Source organism: Lagopus muta, chromosome 16 (genome assembly GCF_023343835.1).
Source record: "Lagopus muta isolate bLagMut1 chromosome 16, bLagMut1 primary, whole genome shotgun sequence".
Lineage (NCBI taxonomy): Eukaryota > Metazoa > Chordata > Aves > Galliformes > Phasianidae > Lagopus > Lagopus muta.
Window position 1 is genome coordinate 3,479,442 of NC_064448.1, and position 22,939 is coordinate 3,502,380.

The following is a 22,939-nucleotide window of genomic DNA, read 5'->3' on the forward strand; positions in this document are numbered from 1 at the left end:
GAGCTGCTCAGCGCCAGCGGATTTTCTGCTTTGCAAATGCTAATTTAACATTCCAGTTATGACTTGTTCTTTTTTGTCTCATTTTAATAAAAACGAAAACATCCGGAAACGCCGCTGCACCCAAGAAAGAGCAAGATCTGACATAATTAAAAAGTGGCTTCAATCAGGCTGTTTTCCTAATGGTTTGTCATATCAACCCACGCCGCCCCGAACCCCCCCCTGCACTCCCAACCCCCTGAGGCATCATTTACATTTCTTAATAACCCCTCATTAATATGCATGATGTGGGGAGGGCAATAACGGCTGAGCGCACACCACTAATTCAATTTCAGCAAGCCTCCGTGTGTTTAGTTAATCACCGGGGGACCAGGGTTACTCAGTACAATTATTTATTCGGAATTAGATCTGGAGGCATCTGGATTGAAAGCCAAACCAGGAATCAAACGAAGAAAGGGATTCTCTCTGCAGTGCCATGGGGCCGCGATCCCTGGCTGAAGGGTGCAGCACAGCCCTCCTGAAGCTCTGGGCGCTGGAGCAGCTCCATGCCCTGTGCCAAGGGCTTCTGTTCCTGTCTGTCCTTTCGTTTATCGGAGTTGGTTGGGTGTTTTTTGTTGTTGTTGTTGTTGTATTTTTTCGCTTCTGGTTTTGCTTTTTAATTCAATATTTTGTCCCTGTGCTCCCGCTGCCCTTGCTGGATGAAAACACTGTGTTATTGAATCCTGCCCTGCAGCAGCTCAGTGAGAATTGGGTTTCCTGGGCTGCAATAAGGCTGAGTTGGAGCTGAGACGGGAGCACATGCAGGAGGAGCCGGCAGCAGCCGAAGGCTGTTCCAGTGGCAGCCGCATCACACGGCCCTGCGCTGTGCTCACTGCCAGCCCCTGGGGCCTCTGCTGCTGCTCCTCAGAGCCCCCCACAGCCCCCCAGAGCTCTCAGCCATTTTCCCAGCGCTCGGTGAAGGGAAGCCAATGAGCCAACAATTATCTGCTATTTATCTCAACCCCAAAGCACAGATTTGTGGCTGTAATTTCGCAGGCCGGCAGCTCCAGTACTTCTCGCTGTCGGCGGGGCGCTGGGCCCTTCTCGCACGTGATGGATGTCTTTAATTCCTCCCCGCGCCCTCCCGCCGAGCTAACGCCGCCACCGCAGCCGCCGTTGGGCTACGAATAACGATTTTTGCTCAAAGGCGCTCAGGAACAGCTGAAAAACATTCCGTGAGGTTTGCGCCGAGCTGAGCCGCCCCCCGCCCCTGTATCAGTCGCATCACCAGCCGGGCTCGGATCCCGCAGGTGTCGGGGCAGCGCTTTGCGACGAGGCGGCGGTTTGCGACTCACTTTCCGGCAGCGCTCGCTACGCCTCGCTTTCCGGCAGAGTGGCGCCCTCGCGGCGCGCCTGCGCCGCTCGCTTTACGGCACGGTGTCGCGCTCTGTCGGTGGTTGGCGACAGTTTGGCGGCGGCGGGGCCCGGTCGGCGCTATGGACGTCGGGGAGCTGCTGAGCTACCAGGTGCGGCGGGCAGGGCGGGATGGCACCGGGGAGGCCCCGACCCCGCTGACACTGAGCTGCGGCTGCCGCTCCGGCTGCCTCGGGGCTGGGACCGGGCGGTGCGGAGCTGCGTGGCGGTGCGGCTGCTCCCCGGCTGGCTGCGCTCTCTTGGAAGGCCTCGCGGTGTGCGCGGCGCTGCGCCTGCTTTGCTCGGCTGCTGCTGTAGCTTCAGAGCGTGGTATTTTGGGAGGAAAAAGGTTAAACTGCGTTTAGGTCTGAGAAACTTTCCCTTCTCTTTTCTTTCTCCGTGGTATCGTAATGCCTTTATCTGAGAACTCCATCAGATTTCCACTTGTGTCAGCTCCAGGACGATGTTTTCTTCCTCCCTTAAAGTTTGGGGTTTGCCGTGGCTGCCCTCTGTCTGCACTCTGTCCCTCCTGCTGAGTGCACGCAGTGCTGGCCGTGCTGCCCTGCTCTTCTGAGCTCTGTTCACATTTGGTTTCTGCTTTTTTTTCCCGTGCTTTTTAAGTACTAAGTTAGAATGATCATTTCTTGTGTTCCCGTAAAGGTAAACCTGCACTGAACTTCTGTTCATTATAAATTTTTAATCAAGTTCTAGTTTGGATTTTTCTTGGTTTTCTCTTGCTCTGAAAATATTGAAGTTCTCCGAGTTCCAATCTCCTGTGAAGCAAAGTGCATGCTTGTGTTTTGATCTCTTAGGTTTCCCTACAGCTCTGTGTTGGGCTCTTTTCCTGCCCTTGGGTCGCTGCTCATGGCAGCATGGTGTGGGTGCTGTGGAAGCTGGAGGTGGAAATCTGCTTTGTGGATGCCAGGCATTGCAGCAGGAGCTGCTGAGGTTATTCCTTAAATTTCAACTGACATGGCTCTTGAAGGCATTGTCCTGACTTTGTGCTCTCCAGATCTCTTCCCAGGACGTAAATGATTTTGTGTCAGGAGGTGAGGTAGGGCATTAGAGTAAGAGCTGAACTTCACATGTCCCCAGATTCAGACATCTGGAATTAGGTGGAAAGGTGAACAGAGGTGAGAGGGGTGGGGAGCAGGAAGCAGTGCAACAGCTCTGTTTCTGGGGAGACACAGTCCCCTTCTGTGGGGTATCTGTGGCTGAAATGTTGGAATGGAAGCAGGGAGTGATGGGTTTTGCCTGCAGCTGCTGTCCCACAGGCAGCACAGCAGGGCCGCCCTGTGTATGTTCTCATAAAATTCAGAGCTACCAGAACTGTGTTGTGCCTGTGTCCATGCTGCTGTGTGGTGGGATGGAGTTGGGTCAGTGACAGAGCTGCTGCTACCAAGACAAGGCTGAAGGATGGCTTGTGAGGCAGCTGCCACCCTGCTCTGGTTCTGCCTGCATGGAGGTTAACCAGTGTGAGGTCTGATGCTCTCCTCGCATGGAGCAGTGTGCTGCTTTGGGATAGCTTCATCCATCCTCGCTGCAGGGCAGCAGTGGCTGTCAAGGGAGGGCTGGGTGATGATGGCTGCTGTCTGATTTTAATCTTCTGCTGCAAATGAGTTGGTCTTCTCAGCTTCCCTCAGCAAAAAAGCCCAATTTTACATTGTTTCAAAATTTTCTCCTCTAAACACTTCATCCGTGCCCTTGCTTAATCGGGATGTTCTCCCTCAGTGCCAGATTTGGCATGGAAGATTTCAGGCTCTGTGCTGCCAGCTGGGCACTCAGTGTCTGTCAGAATGAGGAAAGGAACCTCCTGCAGCAAAAAAAAAAAGGACAAATAAACAGACCCAGCACCTGGCAGCTTACACAAAGCTCAGAAATCCATAAACTTTATGTGTTGCTGCAAAACAGTTGCAGATGGTCTAAACTGATGATTAAATATTGCTGCTGTTCTGCCCGGAAAGACTGTGCCCAGATCCTCCGTGTCTGGTTTCTGATTACAGCGGGTAATTACAGGGACAAAGCCAGCTCTGGTTATTTTCAGGCATCTCTTTCAATTGGCGTGGGAGGGAATAAGGGAGATTATTTCAGTTCTCGTTAAATGCAGATTTCAGCACTGAGCGATGATTACGCACTGCTAATTTTTTAATGAAATATTTGTGAAATGGAAGAACAAAAGGGGAAGCAGTAGCAGGGGTGCGATTTGTGCAGCAGGTTTGTCCTGCCGGTGGAACTGGTGGAACACTGCTTGTGGTGGGGTGGATCTCAGCGTGTTGGAGGGATACGGTGATTTCAGCTGCTGGCCCAGGCAGTTTGCTGTGGATTTGTGACATAATGGATGTGTCTGATGGCTGAGGCAGCCGAGCTGCTGGCTGCTCTCACTGCGCCTCCCAGCCAGAGCATGATGGCCTCCTGCCTGTGACCCCGTGCTGGGAGTTTCTTTGGTGTGGTTCCTGCAGCTGCGTGCAGACCTTTTGCTCTCTTTTCCACCTGTGTCTTTGGCCACCAAACTGGGAAGTGTGGAAAAATCAGCCGAAGAAACCTGGGTGCCTCCCTGCCCTGCTGCTGAGGCTGTGTGGCACATCGGGCTCTGGCCTCACAGAGGTGGCTGCAGCTGAGTGCTGAGCTGGGACACAGCACTGCTGTGTTGAGCTTTCAAAGGTGTCCTGGTGGGCAGCTGCAGGGCTGGTAGTTTTAGCAGCTGCTGCTTCTGGATACAGCTTATACTTGGTATTGTAGGGGGGCAAGTTTTCAGTTTTGAGGGTTGCTGATGAACATGTTTGCTCCTATAGAGACTGAGAGGAGGCAGTGAGGGAGCTGTGCAGTGGCCACGTACGTGCTCTTGGCACAGCTCTGGTGTTTATTCCTCTGATGCTTTCCATTAGAGTCCCTCTGCAGCTTGTAGTGGCTGCCATCTCTCTCCTCATCCCTTTTTGCATTAGTTAAGAACAAATAAGCACCTGCAGGACCAGGGATGGTCTTTGTACCCTCCAAACAAACATGCAGCTTTTGGTCACTGTATATATTTTTGTTTCATATTTTCATGTGGTAGCTGTAATTTAGAACAAGGAGGTGAAACTTCATGTTTTGTCTTTGTGTCTTTTCCTTATCTGTGTGCTTCTCATAGCAGCACATTGCCTCGGGGACTTGTGTGCCTTACAGTGTGGAAGGGTAGAGAGGGAAGGGATCCATTCTCTTAAATCAGTAAACTGCCCATGCAGGTGCAGCTCTGTTCTTCCTGTCTTTCACTTGGAGTTCTTGGGATTCCTGAGGCTACTACGCTGTCCTGGGTCCAGTTGCCTCAGTCTGTAATGGGTCACCGAGAGGTGCTGTGCTTCGGTGCCAAGTGAGATTGGCAGCAGCCTGGTTGGAAGCAAGATCCAGAAGATGGCTGTGGAGGTGTGAGGTTTGCTTTTGGAGCCCCAGCACAACAGCTGCGTTCTGCAGCGCTGCTCTGTGTGTGTTGCAGTTGGCTGGCGTGGCCACACAGCAGCTGTGTCACTTACGAAGATTTATTTCAGATTTCATGAACTAATACTTTCAGAGCTTCACGGTAACAAGGTTACTTACGAAGTAAATGCCTTGGTAATATGAAACTCCTTTGGCAAGGTTTCTGCAAAGCTCCCTGATGCTGAAGGTGAGCTCTAGGGAAGGAGATATTTTATCTCCATGCGGCCGCTACCCCAAGGAGGGCAAGGCAGCCCCGAGCTGATCCTCACTCTGAGCTCTGGGGCATCTTCACGTGTGCAGCACACGAAGGAGTGCACGTTTGTGCTGCGTGGGCTGGGGAGCCCCGAGTGCGGGTGGTGCAGCACAGACACAGGAGGAGAATTCTGTACCACTGGGCAGCTGTTGTTTCACTGCTTTTGATAAACATCAGCTTTCTTATTAAAAACCTTTTGTATTTATGTGTGTGTGTGTGTGGTGATCTCGGTGTTGCATTTAAATGGAAATGTCTTCTGAATAAATTACTGTGAGCGCACTGCATTCAGTAGGAACAAAATTAAGCTTAACTAATAAAGCAATTTAAGAATTGTTTTCTTGTGCGCTTTCCAATGCATTCCAGCTTTGTGCCAAACGCACCTTGGCACAACCGAGTAAAAAAATAAGAATAAAATAAAATAAAAAATCCGCTATTTTATTTATTAAACAATTAACCTTCCCTTTTCGTGCCAGAAAGCTGGAAGTTGGGTGCGTGCAGCTCGGCAGTGATTTAAAGAAATGTGTTTAAGCTCAGCGTGTGCTGCTTAGCAAAACGCTGCGGTCTGAGCGCTGCGCGTGCTTAATTCCTGTTGGTTGCTAACAGTCCTTTAGGAAGTAGCAGTGCAAAACAAAGCTGAAAATCAATGAGCAGAAGTTTAATGCTTGCCTTAAATCAGCTGCTCGTGGCTGTGCATCTCTGGTGTATCGGGCAGGAACACAGGTGCTTCACTTCTGCCTTGATTTCTTAGTGTTAATAGCACCGGGTGGAGAAATTGCAGTATTCTCAGTAAGGTTTAGCATAACATCAATAACAAAAGGAAAAACCTTAATGCCTGCTTAATAACGCTTGCCTGGGAATTCAATTACTGTCTATTGCCAGTGTGTTGGCAGCATTAATAATTGCATGCTGGGCACTTCCATAATTTATCATAATGACTTCTGTTATGTGTTATAGGATCCCCCCCCCCTCCCCCCCAACAATGCATAAATACAAAAAAGGATAAAAATAATTGAGATTGAAACAGGATGTAAATGCTGCTGCTGTGGATTGTGTACTCAGAGGAAATGGGGTTGGTTTCGTGATGGAGTTTTAATTTAGGTTTTGTTCTGTTGATGTAGTCCCTGCCCGTGGTACATTACTTTGCATCTGACAAAGCACAGCTCCCTTGGTCCCTCATTACTGCTCCGGTCTCATTGGATTTTCCTTTTTTAATGTTTAGAAATGAGAACGAGGAATGATTTTCTGGAGCTTTAACTGAGGAACATGGAAGGTGAATGTTGCAGGGCTTCCTCCTGTGACTGCCAGCACTCCTTCTCTTTGTGAGCCTTTGGATTCCTCTCTGGTTTGATCCCAGCTCTGGTTTGATTTAAAAGCTGGCCTTGCATTCGTGTGAGTTTGCTGTGACTGCGGTGGGTCAGACAGAAACCACCAGCAGAGGGTTGGTATTTGTGCAGATGGCACCTTAGCAAATAGGTTGGACAAATGTTAGGCCTGATAAAATAAGAAACCATCTTCCAGGCAACTTGAGTGGCTGACAGAAAGTGTGAACGTGTTTGCATTCTGCTTTCAATGTTCTGAATGCACATGCTGCTGTTAAATAGTAATGAGTTAAATCCTGTTTTCCTGTAGCTACAGAGCATAAAGTACTTGGTTGTCCTTCAGAAAGAGTGAGCAAGACCAAATGTAATATCCTTATCGTTTTTGGAGAGAGTTTTTCCTTCTGTTGCAAATACTTTCATCCCCTCTAGTCTAAATTAAAACATGGGATTAGGGTTAATGGATGTTTTCTTGTCCTTGGCAAATTATGTTTAATTTTGCCAATTAAATGGAAATTGTAGAATAAAATGATAGGTTGTTCCAAGTAAACCACTGCTTATTCTGGTGCCAGAGCCCTGCAGAGTTGCAGCGAGCAGCAGTGCTCCCGTCCTGCATTCCATAAACTGGGCTTTGATCTCCACACAGCACTCGCAAACTTCAGACAAAGGGATGGGGAAAATCAAGGGCCGTTAAGCTGCACGCCAGCATTCTCCATGAGCTCATGGAGTCGGTGGGTAAGAAGGTCATACTTCCCTCCTGTGTGCTTAAGCATGTCACTCTGCTGTTCCTCAGAAGCTCTCTGCTGTCCCAGCTGATTCTGGAGCCTTCAGGCTGCCCAGCCGCAGAGCGGTGTTGGCACTTCTCATCTGTAAGTACCAGGCTGTTCCCTATGGAGATGTTTTCCCACGAATCACGTTCATAGATCAAACGAGGCAGGGTGTTGACACAGCTCTTGGCAGAGCCATCCATCTCGACTTATGATGTTCCCCTTAACTAAATTCATTTCCTTTCTGGTTTTCAGAGTTTGGCATTGTGTAAGGAAGTGCTTTAAGCGACTTGTCCGAATTTCCTCAGCACGCCTGGTTGTGTTGGTGCTGCGGTTTGTGAGGGTCACAGGAGGGCTGTGCTCACGTTGTTTCTCTGACTGCAGCCCAACCGAGGGACGAAGCGGCCCCGTGATGAAGAGGAGGAAGAAATCAAAGCACGTCGGAAACAAGTGAGCGCGCGGGAGCACGGGCGTCACAGGGAAGAGGAGTCGGCTGTGCAGGAGGAGACCGATGACGAGAAGAAGAAACTTCTTCAGATAATCGAAAGGGATGGAGAAGAGGAGGACGAAGAGGTAAATTGTGGGTGTTGTGTGGGAAATGAGCGAAAACTGAACTGCTTCCCTGAGATGTCATTTTGTACCGTGTGGATGATGAGGATGGCTGGGCATGTGCCCACTGAGGTGGGGTTATTCCTTCAGCATAAGGATAGCTTCTTAAAGGGAGGGGAGTGGGAGGGGAGAGAGCAAAGATTTCATCTGTTTTAGGTGAGGAGGTGCGAATTACTTTTTAAATTGTATTTTTAGAAAACTATACAGAATCCAGAAAATATTTTCTAACTCTTATTCTCATCAGTACTCTCAAGCATGCAGCTGCTCCCCGTCTCCTTCTGTTTCTAACTGTGCAGCAGCTGCAAATAAACATTCTTCTATACAAGAAAGGTCTTGGGTCAGCGGAGGGGGGTAGCAGCTGTCAAGGGCAAATGACTTCGAGCCTTGGAGACAGAAATCCAATGCAGCGCTGGCCTTTCTGCCAAGGGCCAGGGAAGAGATCACTATAAGCGTGACACATGGATTGGTAGAATCGAAAAGATGTTCCCTGTCTGTGTCCTGTTTGATTTTATATTTTTAATTTGAAATAAATACACTGCTGCAGAATCTTGTAGGTCTGTCTAATATCGCCCTCCTTTGCGGATGGTGTTGCTAGCATTCGTGTCTGAAAATCTCCCTTGTGTTTCTGGTGTTGAGCTATTGCCATAGCAGTTAGCTGCTGGTAGTTGGTAGCTGAGGAAGATAATGCTGGATTTCTGTAGCATCTGAGCTCCAGGATGAATGGCTGCAGGCAGAAGCCCTGCTGAGCAGCTCGAGTCGTGTGGATTCCTGCACTGTGTGAGTCTTTGTCAGGTGCAGCTCTCCCACCCAGCCATTGGAAGGGCTGGGAGTCCAGTGTTCCTTTAGAACTCCCATCTCTTTCTTATTATCTTGGAACACAGTTAATCCAAGCGCCATCAAAAGGCTCTTTGTGTCAGTAAATGTGATGGAGGCAAACTAATCTGTAGGGCACCGTAATATGGCACGCATGAAAAGCTGGTTCTAATGGAGACATTACAGTAATACCTATAAGAGGAAGCAGAGTCAAATGAAATAAAGGGAAGCAATGTCAGCACCTGTGATAGTGCTGTTGTGGATTGAAATTGTTGGGGGAAGAACATGGTTTGGGTGTCACAGTATTGTTAGCAGAATGGGGGGGTGGCATAACTCTGAAGTGCTGTGGCAGGTTGGACTTGAGGCAGTAGAAAATCCAGTAATAGTGGCAGACTTTAACTATCTTCCCATGGACTGCTGTTGTTATTGTAATGGAGTTTGAAATTGAAATTCTTTATCTGCTTTAAGATTGTTGCTTCAAGTCATTCCATGCGGAATCCTTAAAACCAGGAGCGAGTCTTGATTGAACCATGAGCAGGATATAAAGCGTGGTGGAAGGGGTGTGGAGGCCTGCTTTGTTTCGTTTTGAGAACTTTTCTGTAGTAGTGATGGTGATAAAAGAAGTGCCTTAAAATCAGGAAACAAGGAAAATAACAGGATTGTATTTGTGGGTAACAGGTAGGGAGCTGAAGATGTACCACTGGTGTCACACTGCCAATTGGGAAATGCTTTAGAAGACTTTCTAAAATGAAAGGGAAGTAGTAGAGTAAAATATTGATTTTTTTTTTTTTTTTTTCTCTTTTGAAAAAGACTTTAAAATAGAAGTGAAGGCTTATCCAAGTGAGAAAAATACAGAAGAGCATAAACTCAGGGCAGTTAAATGTAGATCTGTGGAAAGACATGGTGCAATGAACTTCTGGAAAGAAATTGCCCATGGGCTTAAGATGCTAATGTAAATTTACTATGTTCTGTCAGAAGCAGAAAGCTTCACTGGGGCTGATGGTGCCAGATAGGGCCGCTGCAGACGGCTGTTTTTCTCCCTGATGCTTCATTTCAGGCGGCACGGTCTCAGTGCTGTGTGCACCCCTTGAAGGTTACCTTGCTAAGCTCTGTCTTCTGCCCTTTCCAATTTGGTTAGGAGGAACCTCTGGATGAAAGCTCGGTGAAAAAGATGATTCTCACCTTTGAGAAGAGATCTTACAAAAACCAGGAGCTGCGGATCAAGTTTCCTGACAATCCGGAGAAGTAAGATTGTGTTTGGCCCCTCTGCACCACAGCTGAGCCTTGGCTTTTCTTCCAGCCCTAAACTGACTTCTTGACACGTAACTGTTTTCAGTTACACGAGACTTATGTAACAACAGTCATTGCCATTTAGTTCTCAGAAACTGCATTTGAAACTAACTTTGTTAATTAAAAATGATGTTATTGAGACTTCTGATGGAGACCCGTAGATGGTGGGGGAAAACTTTCAACTCCGACATGAAAAAAGTAATTTGCAACCAAGGGGAATGTTCTGATTCATGAAATTCTTGCTGTTTGTACAAAAGACTGTGAAATTAAAAATCTAGTTCATGTTGCTTTTATTTTGGGAGCACAGAAATGAAACGAGGTTTCATGATTTCCCTTTTAGATATCTGAAGAGGTCGCTTTGTTTTTAAACGTGTAGCTTTGGGCTGACTGAGGCTTATGGGGGATCTTATGAGAGGCTGCTGCTCTCTTTTTGGAGGAGGGCTGTGTCTGTGGAGCACAAACGATGTGCTTTTCTTGTCTTGCCTCAGGTTCATGGAATCCGAACTGGATTTAAATGACATCATTCAGGAGATGCATGTGATTGCGACGATGCCGGACCTGTACCACCTGCTGGTGGAGCTGAATGCAGTGCAGTCTCTCCTCGGGCTGCTTGGACACGACAACACAGATATCCTCCAGTGGTTAAAGCAACTCTCCTGCCAGAGGCTTTCTGCACTTCTCTGTAATCTCTTATAGCCTGCTTTCACAGGCTGCTGCTGTGTGTTTTTTCTTTTCCGCTGCACTGAATTTATGCCTTCTTTTTTCTTTTTCAAACGAGGCTTTCTTTGTTCAAGTAATATTGATTCTGATTTTTTTTTTCCCCAGTGTTTTTGTTCTCCTTTCTTGTTTTATGAACCTTTTGCCTAAGTTTGAGTGGCTGTGCCGGGGTATGAACAGACAAATGGTGTAGCTGAAGCAACGCAGCAAAACAGCACAGCAAAAACTGAAGCATGGGCTTAACAGCATATAACCTTGAACTGTGTGCAGCCTTTGTCTGGAACAGTCCCTAGTAAAAATGAGACTAATTTACCTGTTTTTATAGAGGGCTGAGCTCATGCTTTCAGCTCTTTGCCGTGGACTGTCTCACCACAGTGCTGCACCCTGATTTATACACGTGAAAAGTCTTTCATGTGCCCCTAGCATTGGTGTGATGTTCTCAAAGCTGGAATTTGTGGGTAGGTCCTCTGATGGTGTAAATATCAATGGCAGCTCCACGAGCAGTTATTGCTTGTGTCACTGAACCTCACCCCTGTGTGTCCTCTGAAAATGTCTGAGAATTTTCACTCCATACTGCTGAAGTTTTAGTAGTCTGGTATTAAATACTGTTGTTTTCTGAATATCCTTGTGCCTTCGTGCTCAGCCTTCAGCTGATAAATAGAACTGTGCTTTGCCTACCATTGTGCAGCCTTTTAAATAGGGCTCAATCTGCATTGCTTGTAAAACGCTCTACGGTAGATTGAACTGAAATGTTGTGACATGATTGAAGAGGTCTTGTGTTGACAAACGTTAGTGAATGGAAGGAGCGCTGAAGCTGAGTGGGAAGGGCACTGGACTTTGACTTGGGACCACAGGAGGTTTGTGTTTTTTTCTTTTTGTTGTTCATGGCCTTGGGAAAGTCATTAATTCTTGACTTTTCTTTATCTGTAAAGAAGTGGACAGTACTCATCAGTCTTTCTGAGGTGTTTTGAAATACGCAATTTTAAAAGGACCGTTAAGAAGAAAATGTTGTGGTCTGAGGTAGAGATGTTGGTTCTTTTTCTAACGCTTTTCCTTGTAGTACTACATAGTGAAAAGTCATAATTCATTCCTCCTGAGTGGGTGCAATGATCAGAATGTAAAAACAGCACAGCAATGTTTTTTTGCATATCCATTAGAGAACACTGTTTCCATTAGAAAGCACATCCGAGTTTTTAAATCTTTTTCTGTGTTTGGCTGCTTTATCTTGTGTGTGGCTTAACCTTGACCTGGTAGAGTACTGGTCCCTGACAAGCAGCACCCACCACTGCTTTCCTTATCTGCCATCTGTAATGAGAGTTACTTCCAATTAAATGGTTGTTAACAATTTACTGTGTACAGTAGGAGACGCCTACCATGCGTAACCAGTTCCATGGTCACCATAGTTTAATTGCTTTTTCTTTTTTGCCAGAACCAGAATCTTTTGGGGTACTGTGTGTATGGCATTAACGTGCTATCCTAAATTTCTTGTTCACATGGCAGTGATTGTGGCTGGGATTGCTGGGCTGGCTCGTAGCTGGGATGCACAGAAGCACAGTTTTTGTTCCCTCAGCCATGAAAAGCTGTCTTAGAGTCACAGCTGCAGGTGAGGACTTGTCAGTTTTGCCATTGAATTTTTTAAATGGGTTTGCAAGTTGCATGTCAGTTAATGGAGAGGTAGGAATTTGCCCTGTGGTTAGCAATTTTAGGAGGAAAAGGGATTGATGAACTTCATGCGGTCCCTAATGGCCCGTTTCTTCAGCTTTTGTTGCTTAGAAGTTGATTCCTTGCAGCATAAATGCAAGGCAGATTATTTTCACACAACCTGCTTATTGAGACATGCTCTAGCTTGCTTTCAAAACTTATACTCTGCCACTTCTGAGCGTGTTTTTGTGTAAGTGCAGGTGACTGCCTGCCCAGTAAGTCACAGCCACCCTCTGTTTGGTTCCTGATGGCAGCTGCAACTGGAAGCGACATCTTCCTATCATGAAAATGTCCAGATAGCTCTGGCTTGTCTGAGGATTGCTGTAGAGTATGATGAGAGCAGTAATTGTACTGGCAAGCATCTTCAGCAGTGCCCAACACAGGCTAGCTCGGGAGTGGGACAGGCAGCTCTCTTACAGTCTTTCCTGGTAAGTCACGGCTGTAACCTTGCTGTAAAAGATGTTTTAAAATACTCTTCCTGTCACTGCGTGTATGGCTGAGCAAATGCACAAACGGGAGAACTGGGAGGCTGGGTTGTTAGCCTATGAATTTTAAAGAGATTCATCACAAAGTTGTTATATAGGACATGTGGAAAACTGCATACCCTGTTCTGCCCTAGTGGGAATCGGGCAAGATTGATCGGAGTGTCTGAGAGAATAGGAAAGTGGCTCTAATGAGGTGGAATACGTCTCCTAGTACCAGAGAGCTGTGTAGCAGTCAGGGGAGCCATGTGTTATGCAGTCCAGTGTTAATGAGTGGAAATTGGGCTGGCAGAAGCTCTGCTGCTCCTGAGAGGTACATGGTTGGAGGAGTGTGCTGTCCTAATTGGGCCAGCCAGAAGGGGGTTGGTGCTTCTGCTTCGTGCTGTGGCCTTGTTAGGTGTCTGCTGATCGGGTTAGCTGGGTAGCACTGAAAGCACTGTACCCTAATCAGGTTATTGTAATGCCTTTCTTTTGGGTTGTGCTCAATCTCAGAGTGCAAGATGGTGCCTAGTTAAGCCAACTATAGAAATTTTGACTGAAAAACATAAAAAAATTTAGTGCTATCAAGTACAGCAAAATATCCTGGCACAGGATGCACACAGTTACGTTCATTTTCATCATTTCTAGTTGTTAGATTCCCCCGTTCTGGTGTTCTGGTGTTCCTGTGCCCCACCTATATAGTGAGTTAACTGTTCTGTGTCATTTCATGAGCTCACTGGCCTAAAAGCAATGTGTTGTTTGTTGGTTTTTTTTAATAATATTGAATGTGTTTGCTGTGTTGATTGTCCTTAACATCTAGCACATGTTTCCATAGCTGTGGTAGACTTGCTCCAAGAGCTGACTGATATAGATACTCTCCATGAGAGTGAAGAAGGAGCTGAAGTCCTCATAGACGCTCTGGTAAGTAGTAAACTCCACGTTATTTTAATGACTGAGCAGTGAATCCTTTGAGCTGCCATCTTGCCATGGCTGTGCATACACAGTGCCAGCACCGTGCTGAAGTTACCTGGCTCAGGTGTGTGTTCAGGCCTAGTTGTAGTTGAACTGGAACACGTCACTGTGTTGAGGTTATGCTTTTTTCTTTACACGAAGTAAAAAGCTGGGAAGTTTCCATGTAACAGAACTAATGCATTTTAAGGGTGGCAGAGGTTTTATGGTCGCTGTGCTGTAGGGATGAAGTGACCCCAGAAAATGATGTACGTGTAATAGAAGGTGCATTGCTTGGTCTTAAGAGAGTTTACCAGGCAGAGAGCATCTGAGCACCTTGTATTGTGCTGATGGGCTTCCCTGCAGCTTGGTGTTCTGCTGGTTGCCTCCTGTCCCTCGGCAGGGGGAGGGGGATGCCAGGCTGAGAGAAGCAATGCCCAGCAAGGATTGAGATCTCCATGTCTGTTCTGCCTTCAGGCAGCTGTTGGTGAGTTGCTGCAATTGTTAAACCTTGTGACTCTGTCTTGTTCTGTAACTGTTAGGTTGAAATTGAAAGACAGGAAATCATTGTTTTCTTCTGATTGTTTTGTTTGGTGACTGTGTTTTCTCCTACAGCCCCTCTTGTCCAGTCACTGCTACCTCCAGAGGTTAATGACATTGGCCTGGAGCTGGGTCCCTCCAGCTGGCTCTGGGCTGTTCTTAATTATTCTGCCTTTGTGGAAAGGTTTCTGGGTGAATGAAATGGCAGAGAGGAGCTGGTATAGGAGGTGTTTTCTGTAAAATGTGTGGGGAGAGAGTAAATGAAGCAAAGTTCTTTCTCTGTTTGCCTTGTTGCCAGCCCACAGGTAATGGCCAAGTTTTAGTTGTTGTATTGTTCTCCCTGAAAGAAGCAGGTCAGGCATCTCTTGGGAGAAATGTTTAGATATCTACTTTTTAGATTACTTTTCTTAGTTTTAGTTCTAATGTTTTAGGCTACTTTGTATTTTTTTTTCCCATGGTTTCACTGAACACAAAACCAGTTCAATGTTTTGCATTGCAAATGTTACTTTGTCTAACTTTTCCCAGCTCGCATCCACAGTGGGAAGATAGCCAAAGTCAATCTGGCCTCTGTCCAATTGCAGCTGTAAGTGCAGACTGCTTGTGGTGAGGGGCTGCAACCCCGGCTGCAGGCGTGGGTTTCTGCTCCTGTTCTGCTGTCAGGGTTTCGTTAACTCTCTGAAGTCAGCTTGGTGCGTTCATCTGAGCAGGATTTAAATGTCAGGCTTCAGCTGGCGATCGTTCATCTTTCACATTTGAATCTCCACGTGTGAGCGTTGTTCCTTCAGCTTTTTGTGCCCAGGAAGGTGGAGATGTAACAAAGTGCAGGCAGACCAGCTGCACGCTGCTGAAGGTGGAGATGCTGGTGGAGCTGACAGCTAGAATGTGGTGGTTTGTGGAGCCTTAAGAATTCTGTGGGATTATGAATCAATTAGGGCTGATGCAGGAAATAAGACTGACAGGGTTCATGTTTTCCCTCCAGATGTTTTTCTGTTTAATCTGAAACCTAAAACCTGTTTAATTAATTAGGACAAACACGGTGTCAGACTTACTTGGCGAATCCTTTTGCTACCTTTGAGATTTTAGAGCAGGATTGTTAATGTCACCTGATCAGAATCACGTCTGGCAGGATGTTTCAGCAGGGCTTATTGATATTTATTTGTCTAGTAGGCCTTCCTTTGTCATCTTCCCTTTTTCACTTTGCTCTCGTGTTTTTTATCTTGCCTGTGACCATGGCAATGTAGGTGGAGGGTCAGGTCGTGGCCTTGTTGGTGCAGAATTTAGAGCGCCTGGATGAAAGTGTGAAGGAGGAAGCTGATGGTGTCCACAACACTCTTGGTAAGCGGCTGTTGCGCAGCCTCTCGCTTCTTTGTGTTTTGTACAAAGGGGGTGGGTTATCCCTCCCCTTTCTTTCCTTCTCACATGCTTTGCCCTTGAGCTGCCAGCACTGAAGTGGAGAACCTGTGGTGAATTTCTTCCAAGCACAATTGTGAATTGCAGCAAAGTGTAATCTTTTCAGCTAACATTTGTTGCGTGTGTGCTGGTGGGATGCCTCTACCCAGAGCTGTTATGTTAGCGTGCTGATACACAGATGGATTTCTGTGCCTTGTGCTGACCTTGTATTTCCTCCGTACTTGTTTGTGAGCTCTGCTTACCCAGTTGAGAGCTGTATGTGTCTTAGCAATGTATTTGACTTTCAGATAATAAAACTTTTTGTAATTCATACAAGTACATCCTTACCCCTCTGTTCACCAGCCTTTGCACAGCACAGTAACTGTTTTGCAGTGTGTTCCTGTTGTTAGCACACCAGCATCCACACCTTCCAGTCATTCAGGACTGGAATCCCTCTGGTTCCTTGCTGTTGCTGGGAACTGGAAGAATGCATTAGGGACTGGAAGCAAGGGGCTTGCACTTGTGTTCCTGCATAGCAGCAGCAGTAAAATCTTGTTAAAATTGTTCTCTGCAATGAGAATTGCTCCTTCAGTAAAGGGAAGGTATCTCAAGCATTTTCCAGCAGGAGCTGGTGTGTCATCTGAAGGTGGACTGTGTTGGCAGTGTAAAAACTGAAACAGTATTATTTACCTGGGCTGACGTCTCGCTCAAAAAAGATGATTTTGCAAATATGCTATTTTGACAAGAGCAGGAAGAGCCTGCCAAAGCTGTGTTGATAAAGGTCTGAGCTGATATGCAGGCGGGGGGAAAAAATGGATGTTTTCTGTGCCTTTCTTCTTAGCAATCGTTGAGAACATGGCAGAGTTCCGACCAGAGATGTGCACAGAAGCTGCGCAGCAGGGCCTCATGCAGTGGCTGCTCAAGAGGCTGAAGGTGAGCTTATTTTCTTGTTGTCACTTGGGAGACACACAATGAAAACTGACAAGCCACTGGACCGGGAGCTGATGTGCTGGAGGAGGTGTTTGGCATAATATTAGAAGCCTGGGATGTTACTGGCTCTTTCAGTTTATGCAGGGTATCTTTGTGACAAGTTCTAACATCTGTGAATATGGCGAATTCAGAACTCTCCTCCAGCTGTAAAATAGGTTGCATTTGACTTTGCATTTACGTGCTGATATTTTTAGCAGTGAGTTACACAGTTGAACTCTGTCTTTTGGGAAGAGGCACCTAAACATTCCATAGAAAGATGTAGGAAAGGAATTGATAGTTTAACTCTCTTGCAGAGCTAGTGAAGAAAAGACAGCAAATAGATTCTGAGCCTTGTCCGAATTCTGCTAGCAAGGCAGTAGTACCTCCACATTTATATGTCTGTACAGCTAGTGTGCCCCCTCTGTATCACAGAAATGCAGCTTTGTGGTCATGCATAGACTCCTCTGTGCCCCTCATATACTTGTTAGCAGGAGTAACCCACAATTTCTCACTACAGGTAGTAACATAATTATATTCCTTCTGCTTAAATACAAAAGGCAAAGTTAATTTTATTCCAGGCAGGTATGTACTGAGTGCAGGTCTGCTGCCTGCCTTATAATTACTCTTGCAGCTGAAAGACTTAGAAACTTGGGAAAGCAAAATAATCACAATTTGGATTCCCCTGCTTGTTGCACCAGAACATGAATGTTAAAGGCTTGCGAAACTCGGCGCTGAATGCGTGCGTTCCCTTCACCCTGGCATGTGTGAACTCCCTCTGGGCTCAGGGAAGTGTGATCAGGCAGCGCTTTTTCGTGCTTACAAGCTGTCGTTGTGGGGCGATGCATGCTAATAAAACCCTTGCCCAGAAGCCTTTGCTGTTGGCAGTGTTGGTCCTGAATCTCTCGCCCTGACAGATGTGTTGAGGATGAAAGCGGTATCTCAGCATCTGGGCAGAGCGCCGTGCGGCTGAAGGCCATCTTAGGGCGACTCTTAAAATGAAGGCTCTGTCTGGAGGTTGATGAGGACACCTGGCACACGGCGCAGGGTGTGAATTTCTGTTTGCTGACAACATTTCGAGTTGCATAATTGTGTTCTGACGGTCGGAATTGCTTCGGAAAGCTCAGATGCAGGGCGCAATAGCTCGCTTCTCCAAACACGAGCAGGGCTTGGTGGTGCTTTGTGCAGCCTGGAAAGAATGGGGCATTATTTCCTAATGCTTGTTGTGTGACAGCGGTTGGTGTGTGCTGTAATGGGAGCTGGTGGCCACCAAGTGCCTGCTGCAATGCCCAATGTGCCAGCAGCTGCTTGGAGGCGCCGCATGGTTGCTATAAACACCATCAGCCGTGGTGTGATTAGGGCTTGTTGCAATGGAAAGCTTTATTTAAAGTCAATACTTGTGACACTTGGGATCCTCCTGCTTCTCACGTTTCCTGTTGCAGGCATTTGGATCGTGCCCTTTCTTTTGGTTGCAGGCTGAGATAATTGCCCGTGGTCGCCCCGTGCAGCCAGGGTTACTCAATCAAGCTGCAGGTAGTTGTGTGCTGGAGGGAAAAATTGTGGGTGACAAATGGTATGGGTAAGCCTTGCACTCAGTACTTGGTGCCTTTTTTTTCTGGAACAGTGAATCCAAAAGGCTGGTTACTGGCAATTTTTAGAAGGCATTTTTACTTTTTACATTTTATAGTAGCAGCAAACGAGTAGCAATCATGAGCTGATTGACTAAAGATCAGTCTCCTCCTGTAGATGAAGCATCTTGGGCAGCACACAAGAACCCTGGCTCCTGTTCAGAGTCCCATTTCAGGGATTTTTACTTTTTTTTCTTCCAGGAGAAGCAATAATCACTGTTTTTTCATTTGCTTTTTTTTCCTTTTAATGTATTTGCATATGGAGGGGACGTATGAAATGGACGTTATGTGACTGTGCAGCCTAAACCCAACTATGACATTTGGTTTTCATATCCAACTGGCAGCTCCTGTTTAACATTACTGTGACGTGTTCTCTTGGTGGCCGGTGCAGACATCAGAATAGGGATAAGCCATATGCACAACACGAAGTCTTATCACAGGAGGGAGCCTCTGTGGTGCCCACAACTGGAGAATGTTCCGAGGTTTTTTTGAGCCAACTCAGACAAAGCTAATGATGTAGGATGGTGTGAAGGATTGGAGGTGACTTTCCACATATGCACGCAGCCTACTGCTCCCGAATCAGAACGGCTCGTTACTGTTTTGCTGTTGGTTCTTACTGCAAAATTACTGCTGTCATGTTTTGCTTTAGCATTGCTTATGCACTCAGTGATTTGACTGGTGCATTCCCCAGTTCAATGGAACACTGAGCAGTCCCTGATGAGTCTTTTGTTCACTCTTCCCCCAACAGGCTAAGATGCCCTTTGATGCCAACAAGCTGTACTGCAGTGAGGTGCTGGCTATTTTGCTCCAGAATAATGACGGTGAGAGCTGCCTCTGGCATTGATGTGCTTTTAGGATGGGCCCTGGGCTGGTTTCAGATCACGGCAGCATCCTTTTGCCTTTGGCTTCCCTATGCTTGTGCTATCACTCCCATGCGTGCTTTTGTGTGCGCATGCGCCCACTATTTCTCTGCAGCTTTTGTACTCTGTCAAGCCGTATCGATTTTGTTTGCTGATGTATCAGTGTTAGATGGCAGTAAAATCTGACAGTTAGCTTCATTTTTCTCTGTTTTCTCCCTTCCCCCACTCCCGTCTAGACAACAGAGAATTGCTCGGGGAGCTGGATGGGATCGATGTGCTGCTTCAGCAGTTATCTGTGAGTAATCCTCCCTGCTGCCAGGAGACCCGCAGGCTGGGGCTGGGCAGGTGGCACAGAGCTGGAGTGCAGTGCTGTCCCAGCAGTCTATGGGTACCAAAATGGGGGAGCACGTTATGTTAGTGGTGACACAATTCCTGAGTAACTGCCAAATAAATGTAGTGTCTATGGTAAGTGAAGGCAATCTCTGTTTCGAAGGCATTAATGTGGAATTACATAGAAGTTAAATTGTTTTGTTGCAGCTGTGAGGAGAGTGGGAGGGATGGGTCAAGTTTGCTCATCTTGAGCACTCCAAGTGCATTGCTTCTGGCACTGAGCTAGCTGAAGGTAACGTGTTCTTAGTTTGCTTACATTTCTTAATCAGGCAGTAGCACTGTTGGTGGGGCAGGGTGCTGCAGAGCAGATCCTTCAGGTATGCATTAGCCTGGGAGTTCTCTTGTAACCAGCTTATCCACGTAGTTTTGTGAATTATGTTCTCAGTGAGTTTGTGGTTCTCTTCAGAGGCCGTGCATCATCTTTCAAGTCATGCATTAGGCTGCTGCTCATTTGTTGGTATACAGTCAGGACAGCAAAAAGGGCAGTGGAGCTACAAGAGAGTGCATCAGTCAGGTGTATGGTTGCTGTTTGGATGACTGCAGGCTTATGCATGTCAGATGCTTAAAACTCTGCAACAGTGTGGGTCAAACTGAGCCCTGCACTGTGATGAAATCATTTTCTTTGTCATGCAGGTGTTTAAACGACATAACCCCAGTACAGCAGAAGAACAGGAAATGATGGAGAACCTGTTTGACTCTCTTTGTTCCTGCCTGATGCTCAGTTCCAACCGGGATCGGTTCCTAAAAGGCGAGGGTCTCCAGCTGATGAATCTCATGCTTAGGTACTTTGTCACTTGGTGATTTATTTTTTTGCCTGCTTTTGACCCACCACCATGTGCTCTAGCAAGATACTTGTACTCTTCTGTTTATAAAATTTGTGTTTTAGTGTGCTTGACTTCTAGCACGTTACTTGTACCTTCTCAGAGATGCAAACTCTACTTTTTAAATTTTCCTAAGAAGTGGATTTAATAGCTGCTGTAAGCTACAGGTCTGCGGCAGACACCCAGATGAGAGAATGTTATACATTAGGCCACTAATGCTGTCAGGATTCAGGACCTTTGTAAGGTAACAGAGAACCTTTGGATGTCTGTAGGAGGAATGTTTTTTCCTTTTGTTCCCCAGTTCAGGTTTCACTGTGTTGTTTGTCATCCAAGCTGAGAAGTTCTTGTGGCCATTGATACAAAAATTGCTTTTGTGAAATAGGCATAAATATTCATTTCTCCTTGTGATGTGTTTTGTCACACCTTGAATCCCTAGAGTTCTCTGCTGTGTCAACTTTTGCTTCCTAGCCTGCATCTGTGTCTTCTGAGCCGAGACTTCTCAGGACTGGGCACAGCAGGGCTCTGTCTCGCTTTCCTCAGTGTGCTGAGCTGCATGCAGTGGCTGGTTAGCAAACACCAACGAGAAGTGATGTATTCCTGCAGCGCATGGCTGGGTAATGTGCAGCAGCAGGGAGCTGAATAAATAACCAAGTGTGGATTATTCAAATAGGAACACTGAGTTTTCCTGAGGCTAATTAAAGAAAAGCTCCAAAACTAAGGATGAGAGGGAAGCCTCCCTCTGCCTCAAGTACTAAGCTGCTGAGCTAGCCTTGCAGAACTAATTACTTGGAGTTCTCGTGCCATGTGGGTGGGACTCCACATTTGGAAAAACTCATCTAGACAGAGCAGTGCCTAGCAGGACATGCTAAGCTTCTTGCTCCTAATGGTGTTTTTGGACTGGAGCTGGAAGTGTTAATCTGGTACTTTTGTTGCTGATTCAGACAAAGAACTGATGCTGCGGGCGTTTGGTGTGCACTTGTGTTTTTTCTTACATGTTTAGTGTCTGCTGGTCATTAAGATGACAGTTGATTCTGTTAATTTCTGTCGCTGGCAGTCTGTGTGCTGCACAGTGCTCCCATTTCCTTGGACAGTGTGGCCGTGGAGCCTGCAGGCTACTTTGTACGTACAGAGAACACTTTGATGGCTGTTATCTGGAGAGCTGCCTGCGAGTATCACACTTCTGTACCTTTATATGTTCATGATAAACAACAAAGAATAGAGATGTCATTCAGCTGTGATTCACCACCTTACCCACAACAGGGCAGAATATTTTTCTCTCCCTCTGAAGGCTGGGGGGAAAGATCTGTTATTTTTGTATTTCCTCTAAAGACGGTTAATCATTGTTCCATAGTCTGTGCAGATGAAAGGACAAAGAGTTGAAAGTTTATTGACAACGATTCGAGATAGATAAGCTGTGTGAGAATAAAGATATCAGGCCAGAATCTCCATTACTGTCTTAGAGAACACAGGATTCTGTATCAGCTGTGACCAAATACATCTCGCCACGTTGTTCTGCTGATGGCCTCGTGCACAGAACTGTGGGCAAGCACAGCATCCTTCAGCCAAACATTTAACGTGCTCAGGAGATTCTCCCAGGCAGTAATGAAAGCAGCACCACTGCCCATTATGCTGAGACTTCAAGTGTGTGGCCATCAGCATGATGTGCTGCTGCTCTGTGGGCTCCTGGGCAGGCAGTGGTGGCACCTGAACGCAGCGCTGTGTGGCTCTGCAATGCGAGGTGGCAGCTGCAGGGGGTGCTGAGAGGTCTGTGAGGATGGAGCTGTGGCAGGGGGCAGGCAGCAGCTTGGGGTTGGGGTGAGAGCTGTGATGTCTCCCGTTATTTGATTGCATCTCTGCTGCCATGGAGGCAGGGTGTTGGATGGAGCATCGTTGTACAAAGCAAGGGGGGAGCAAGAGGGTTTGGCAGGGGCTGGGCAGCACTGGAAAGTTTGCAGATGTCACGTAGATTTAATTTCAGTACTATCTGGGGGTTAGGAAACACTTTTCTTTGCACACAGTCCTCCAGCCTTGCCTTAGTAACCTAGAAGCAGTTTGCCTTACAAAGCCAAAAGAGAGATGAGCAGGCTTTTAGTGTCAGTTCTGTGCATGCTGACATGAGGCTTTTATTGCTTCTGCTGTAAAATTGTGTTAGGGTTTGGAGGGGATGCAGCCTCTGGATTCCCTAGGGGGATGTGTCAAGAAGATTCTCTGTTGCCTAGGGAAAATGCATGGCTCTCTGTTACTATCTGAAGCTCACGGGAAAGTGCGTCGCTTGGGCAACGTGACCTCCTGCTCTGAAGCTCTGCTGTGACCCTCACAAAAACATTTGCTCTTGTGTAGCAAAAACGTGGTGAAAATGGACAGCTCTGTGCAGTTCCTCAAAGCTCAGCAATAATTATTTCAGGGTCTATTTTTCATGATTATTAAAATGCTTTAATGTTTTCTTGTCCTGCTGTTCCTAATGACCCTCTGGAAACTTGGACCATCTCTTTTTGAAGTCTTGTGGTTAATTAAACAGAGCCAATTTATACAGAGCTTTCCCATGAAATGTGGTAATTTTTGCCTGTATGTTGGTGAGAGATTGTGCTAATATGGGAAGTCCAAATAATGTTAGCACCTCTTCTTTTTAGA

General features: G+C 46.6%; 1 protein-coding gene across 1 annotated transcript in view; it reads left to right on the top strand.

Moving 5' to 3' along the window:
* The first annotated feature begins 253 nt into the window (after positions 1-253).
* CTNNBL1 (catenin beta like 1) overlaps positions 254-22,939 on the top strand; it is a 40,201-nt gene continuing 17,515 nt past the window's right edge. The window contains exons 1-10 of the mRNA XM_048962731.1: positions 254-1,502; positions 7,560-7,748; positions 9,736-9,842; positions 10,376-10,515; positions 13,590-13,687; positions 15,496-15,589; positions 16,485-16,576; positions 18,986-19,058; positions 19,334-19,392; positions 20,121-20,269. Coding sequence (XP_048818688.1) covers positions 1,473-1,502; positions 7,560-7,748; positions 9,736-9,842; positions 10,376-10,515; positions 13,590-13,687; positions 15,496-15,589; positions 16,485-16,576; positions 18,986-19,058; positions 19,334-19,392; positions 20,121-20,269 — 1,031 coding nt within the window. The 5' untranslated portion in view covers positions 254-1,472. The remainder of the gene's footprint in view (positions 1,503-7,559; positions 7,749-9,735; positions 9,843-10,375; positions 10,516-13,589; positions 13,688-15,495; positions 15,590-16,484; positions 16,577-18,985; positions 19,059-19,333; positions 19,393-20,120; positions 20,270-22,939) is intronic.